The sequence below is a fragment of the Cottoperca gobio genome, chromosome 9, assembly GCF_900634415.1.
Source record: "Cottoperca gobio chromosome 9, fCotGob3.1, whole genome shotgun sequence".
Lineage (NCBI taxonomy): Eukaryota > Metazoa > Chordata > Actinopteri > Perciformes > Bovichtidae > Cottoperca > Cottoperca gobio.
Window position 1 is genome coordinate 27,156,689 of NC_041363.1, and position 6,855 is coordinate 27,163,543.

Consider the following 6,855-nt stretch of genomic DNA (forward strand, 5'->3'; position numbering starts at 1 on the left):
GCCCTGAAATTTCTTATACTCAAATTACATTTCAGATGCTTGTCTCCGTCCTAATCTTGACGAAGATTAAATAAATGTCTCCCAACACAGATTGTCATCTGTCTTCATGACTTTATCAGGTAAATAACTGCTTAAATAACGTGCCCCTTATCGTAACTCATTTTAATAATCATCTGTTGTTGTGCCAGTCTGAAGATCATACTGCTCAACACAGTCTGTCAGCAAGGCTGGAGTTTCCTTGAAAATCGGGCTTTTATTTTGAAAATATTAATAGTCAGTATCGAGAGCTCTCATTGGCTCCTTTGTCAGCCAATGAAGCAAGCTCTTGTACGCATGTCCCGCTAACTCCATGTGAGTAGTGCCACTAGCTAAAGAATCATCATGGTAAGTTTAAAGGATTTATAAGCATTAAGTATTTTAATATCTTCGTTTGAAAAGTTTCATTAGAAGTCTCGCTAACGATAGATGTAACGTGACTGATTAATGTGCGCGTGATATCCTAATTGAATGTACACATCATAGTCCTGTCCACAACTTGCACCTTTATATGTAACGTTATGTATATAGCGTTATATAGGTATGTTATATGTATAGTTACATAGCTTCAATATCTAACTTAATAGGCTAGCTATATTTCTCTCAGTATGGAAATAGCCCTTTTTAGGACTGATACCCAGAACTGCGTTTAAAAATGTAGTTAATTACATTAGCTAATCCTTATAAACCCGTATATCTCGTCAAACATGACTAATCGAGTTGTTTCCTTGATGATCAGGCCCAATACTTGTATTCGGCATTAATAACAAGTCCAGTTCGTCAAACAGCTCTTTGTTAAAATGGGTGTCAAATTGTGAAGTGGTCGCTTATCATTAAGGACATTGTTTAGCACGTGTTTATAACTGTAATAAGGTGTTTTAACGTGTAACCATGGTGTCATGTTGAAAATCATTTTTTCAATTGATTTCAGCTTTCGGAAAATACCACTATCCTAAAAGTGTTAAATGAACACAAATGACAAAATATGATTATGTAGTATATAGTTTTTGATCACATTTTTCTATCAAAAGGACATTATTGTATTTAAGGATTTGGTGTAATGTTGTTCCAGCTTCGTCGAGAGGTGAGACTGAGACGAGAGTACTTGTACAGGAAGGCACAGGAGGACAGGCTCCGAACCATTGAGGAGAAGAAACAGAAGCTGAAGGGCGCACTTGAGGGTAGGAAGGCATGATCGTGATAGTTCCATTGTTCTTGCTGCTTTGTATACATGCAAAGCACAGCAGTGTAGCAGTGCAAATGATCCCAGCACAAATCCTGGTATAACACAAGCTGTTTTTGTCCTCTGCAGAAAATCGTCTCCTTCCAACTGAAGTACGCAAAGATGCCCTGCAGCTGCAGAATCTACTGGAGTACGACGATGAAGGGGCAGAAGGCTAGTGTTATTATTTCTTCTTCTTAGCTGCAGCATCCGATCTGATGTATCAGTGTTGTCATCGGTGTATTCATTTGTATTGACTGGCGCTTTTATGTGCAGGTGTCAGCTCACACATGGATGATGAGTATAAATGGGCCGGAGTTGAAGATCCTAAAGTCATGGTCACGACATCCAGAGACCCCAGCTCCAGGCTCAAAATGTTTTCCAAGGTCAGTCTACTTTCTCTGGAATGAATTGCTCAGTTAGAACAGCAGATGGACCCTGAGGTTATATTATAACCCACTTATTTTATGGGTCTGTAATTTCATTCACTCATTCACAACCTCTTCCCATTCCTCCCTCTTTTTACTGAGGGGTGAGGGACAGGAGATGTTCAGGGGGAGATAAGAAGTCAACAGTATATTCCACATATAAGGGTTGTACATCATCTGAAAGCGGGGAACCTGAAGCTCAGCACTGTGTCAAGTTGGTCTAGTGAGTCATATATCGGAAAAAGATAAACTTAATGTTAAATTCAAATAAATTGTGTCTAAGGGCTTTATTCCACAGATTTGGTGCCAAATCTTCAGTGTTTTTGACCACTTGAGAATTCATCAAAATTGGCCATAAATCCCTGGATTAAGACACCGAGACCTTGATGAACATCATAGAACGATTCATGCTGTGATTTGGCATCAAAGACTTTTGACGTTTGGATATTTCTGTTAGAATTGCATTTTCCACAGATTGCATGACGAGCACTTGTTCTGGAAACTGCTCAGAAACCTGCTTATTGTCAATGTAACCAGGAAAGCCAAAGATCCTGTGAATGCTGTCGGTCTGTAGTTTGTGGTTGTGAAGTTTCATGAGGCTGTGATTATCTGAGAGCTCACAACAGCTCATTTTATACAGTGAGGGCACGTTTTAAACAAATGTTCTGAATACAATCAAATGTTTTCTCCACATAGACAAGAGTCTCATCTTTCCAGTCATACCCGATTTATACTGGTATCATGATTTTTTTAAATGATACCCAGTCCTTGTGTAAGAAAAGATAGCGAAGAGTAACTAATGCTGTATGTAAATTGTTCCAGGAGGTAAAGCTGATGTTTCCTGGAGCCCAGCGCATGAACAGAGGAAACCACGAGATCAATGCGCTGGTGAGCGCCTGCAAAGCCAACAACGTCACAGACCTCGTCATCGTGCATGAGACCAGAGGACAGCCAGGTACGCATGTTTACCTCAGGCTTTATGTTTGTCACATTTGATTGGTCCCTGTGGCTTTAAGCAGGTAGTTTGGTTGGATATTTGGTGTGTTTTAAATTGGAAAACTCAAACAGACTGAAAGAGTCGGTGTGCACCAGCTGCTTACAGCTGCACTGTGAATGCTAATGAAACCGTTTTGTGAACTTTAATTGAAGTGGCATCTCAAAGTTGCAGTTGGATTGGCTCCGATCATGTGACTCTGTGTATACCTTAGGCTGTTAACCATATTTTTAGACTCTGTGTATTTAAAGTTGATGTTTTAGCTAACAAATAAATAGTATTTCTGGCACTGTGGAGTACAGTATGAAACACTCATTAGAACAAATGACAGAAAACATAATTGAGCAACTAACTGATTAAATGTAATGATTAAAACTAAGGGTAAGAAAAATAGAGGTTTTAATTTGTGTCCATCTTTTTTCTGATTAACTTATTTCCAGATGGCCTAGTGGTGTGCCATTTGCCGTTTGGACCCACGGCTTACTTCACCCTGTACAGCGTAGTGATGAGGCACGATGTTCCAGACATAGGCACCATGTCCGAGGCCTACCCCCACCTAATCTTTCACAACTTCAGCTCCCGACTCGGCACCAGGGTGAGTGCTGCACCAAGCATCGTGCACATGCCATTGATATTCACCACCTGTTTTATGGCTACAACTAAAACACAACTAACGTGTCTCCACACAGGTATCCAATATCCTCAAGTATCTTTTTCCAGTGCCGAAGGAGGACAGTAGGCGTGTAATCACATTCTCCAACCAAGAGGACTTCATCTCTTTCAGGTCAGTGTCAAATGTTTGCACACCAGATGTGTACTGCTGATATAAATGTGGGATTGGCTGCGTCGATTTCGGCCGGCATTCTCCTCCCCATTCGCTATGTATTTAGCAAGAGCAAGATGATTGTGATTGGTTTAAAGAAATAGTAACAAGCCCGAGTGTTTTATGCCTATTGTGGAAGGATAATGTGTGGAGGCAGACACAGTATTGTGGAGATGTATCTGGCTATGCAAGACTCGTGTGAAAGGACTCCCTCAATGGAAATGCCGTACAAAGTTTGCCTTGTTCACGGTTAACAGTACTGAGTACGCTGTATTTTTATTACAGACATCACACCTACAAGAAAACAGACCACAAGAACATTGTGCTGACAGAAGTCGGACCCAGGTTTGAAATGAAATGTAAGTATGAGTAGAAAAGAGATTTTTCATCCAGTCCAGGGATAGATTGAGAAGCTGAGCACAGACTGGGAGCAGGAGGAAACAAACTACATGTAAATACAACAGCTGCACATGGTTAACAGGAGAATCTTTCCGTGGTTGATGGTGCTTGAAAACAACAGCAGTATCTAATACAATCCAGGAAGTGAAAGGGGGAGATGAGCTGCGTGTTTGCTGGACCCTGACCAATGAATTATCCAGGAACAATATTCCTATAATATAATATCTGTCTTATCACAGATATATATCTATATATATATATATATATATATAGATATATATCACATATATATCTGTATATGCTGATGCAGTACAGAAATGCCAAAGATATGCTTGAGGCCTTTTAGAAACGGTGACGGCGAGTGTGGTTTCTCCACCAGAGAGCAACAAGTGTATTTCATCATCACAGCCTTGATTGTATGCCAGGCTGAATACGCTCGAGACTTATCCCTGCAACAAATACACATGTACATGGATTTTGCTAAGGGACCCCAGTAAAATGTGTTGTGTTGTGTACCACTGCTCTTTTGAGTAAAATGTTAACACCGGTTCTTTTGTTCAGTGTATATGATCAAACTGGGCACCCTGGAGAACGAGAGCACGGCGGATGTGGAGTGGCGTCTTCATGCATTTACACACACAGCCAAGAAAAGGAGGTTCCTCAGTGTGCAATAAGAACTAATAATGCAAGCTGTGTCAAAAATGTTTTGCTTTTTGGACTCGTTTTATAAAATTCTTAAAATGTGGAGTTTATAAAATGACGTGAGTTTATTTTACTGGTCTTCCAAATATGACCAGAAGATTAATCTGATTTTCGAGGGTTTACTATCAAACTGCATCATGAGTCACAAGTAGATGGTTAACAAAGACCAAATGCATACTGTGCTGTATTATAGCTGTCAAATAAAATGTGTATCTTATGATCTATAATGGCTTAATTGTGTTTTTATTGCCTATAGTAGGAAAAACCACTAAGTTCTATTCATATGTAATAACACAACATATATTCAAATATACTGTGTAAGTGTATGAATAGCATTGCAAGTCTTCCTTTACATAGCTTTCACTGTGTATCTCCTTGTTTCAGTGGAAATGCTAGTGGTTCATCCTTGCTGTAAATAAACAAACAGCCTTTAATGTCAAATCTAGGCTTTGCAGCAGCACAAGTTCAGAGATAAGTACAGATACATCGAAAACTAAAAAGAAATAAATCAGAATTACAGAACTAGATCACACCAATACCAGACTGCCAGGGGCGTAAGATGGGGGAGCAAATGACCCCCACCTAGCTACTTCCTGCAACCTGGATCACGCCCATCTTCAAACCTGGAACCTGCATTTTGTCGACAGACAGACAGAAATATAAACAGAAGTACTTAAACCTCTGCTGTGGTAGCGCCTACTACAGATAATACTCATAATACCTATACAAAAGCAATTCAAGTCAAAATTACAAGGCAAGCAATATACGTACACTACACAACACCCAATGCATGTAATGCAACAGGCTACCGTCTCAAGCAAAGTGACGCTGTGGTTAGTCAGCAAAGATCTAATGCGGCTCTCCTATTTGTTTCATTTTTCAGTTCTGATTGTATTTCCCCTGACATTAACCCTTCACCCATAATAAACTAAGACCCAGCTCACCTTCCTGAGTGACTTTTTTAACACTTCAGTTACATCAACTCAAGCATGCTCCATCATAACTACATAACTTTATCTCAATAAATTAGAATATTTTGGAGTCAGTTTATTTCACTAATTCAATTCAAAAAGTGAAACTCATATATTATATGGATTCATTACACACAAAGTGAAATATGTTAAGCCTTGATGATTACGGCTTGCAGTTAATGAAAACCCAAAAATCAGTATCTCAGAAAATTAGAATGTTGTAAGAAAAGTTCAATATTGTAGACTCACGGTGTCACATTGTATCAGCTAATGAACTCAAAACACCTGCACAGGTTTCCTGAGCCTTTAAATAGTCTCAATCTGGTTCAGCAGGCTTCACAATCATGGGGAAGACTGCTGACTTGACAGTTGTCCAGAAGACAGTCTTCTTTTGAAAGCCTCAAAAGGTCATTGCTAAAGAAGCTGGCTGTTCAGAGTGCTGTATCCAAACATATCCATAGAAAGTTGAATGGAAGGAAAAAGTGTGATCGGAAAAGGTCCACAAGCAACAGGGATAACCGCAGCCTTGAGAGGATCGTCAAGAAGAGGCCATTCAAAGATTTGGGGGAGCTTCACAAGGACTGAGGCTGGAGTCAGTGAAGAGCCTCCACGCACAGACGTATCCAGGACATGGGCTACAACTGTCGCATTCCTCATGTCAAGCCACTCCTGAACCAGAGACAACATCAGAAGCATCTTACCTGGGCTAAGGAGAAGAAGAACCGGTCTATTGCTCAGTGGTCCAAAGTCCTCTTTTCAGATGAAAGTAGATTTTGCATTTCATTTGGAAATCAAAGTCCCCGAGTCTGGAGGAAGAGCGGAGAGGCACAGAATCCAAGTTGCTTGAAGTCCAGTGTGAAGTTTCCACAGTCAGTGATGATTTGGGAGCCATGTCATCTGCTGGTGTTGGTCCACTGTGTTATCTCAAGTCCAAAGTGAACGTAGCCGTCTACCAGGAAGCTTTAGAGCACTTCATGCTTCCTTCTTCTGAGAAGCTTTTTGGAGATGCTGATTTAATTTTCCAGCAGGACTTGGCACCTGCCCACACTGCCAAAAGTACTAATACCTGGTTTAATGACCATGGAATCAATGTGCTTGATTGACCTGCAAACTCGCCTGACCTGAACCCTATAGAGAATCTCTGGGGTATTGTCAAGAGGAAGACGAGAGACACGAGACCCAACAATGCAGACGAGCTGAAGGCTTCTATCGAAGCAACCTGGGCTTCCATAACCCCTCAGCAGTGCCACAGGCTGATCGCCTCCATGCCACACCGCATT

At 40.6% G+C, this 6,855-nt stretch overlaps 1 protein-coding gene across 1 annotated transcript; it reads left to right on the forward strand.

Moving 5' to 3' along the window:
- Positions 1 to 279: 279 nt before the first annotated feature.
- imp4 (IMP U3 small nucleolar ribonucleoprotein 4) lies at positions 280 to 4,828 on the forward strand. The gene is made up of 9 exons (XM_029439935.1): positions 280 to 384; positions 1,109 to 1,217; positions 1,349 to 1,432; positions 1,535 to 1,644; positions 2,509 to 2,641; positions 3,121 to 3,275; positions 3,370 to 3,464; positions 3,789 to 3,862; positions 4,464 to 4,828. The coding sequence occupies exons 1-9, from the start codon at positions 382 to 384 to the stop codon at positions 4,574 to 4,576; spliced, it is 876 nt and encodes a 291-aa protein (XP_029295795.1). The 5' UTR covers positions 280 to 381; the 3' UTR covers positions 4,577 to 4,828.
- Positions 4,829 to 6,855: the final 2,027 nt, after the last annotated feature.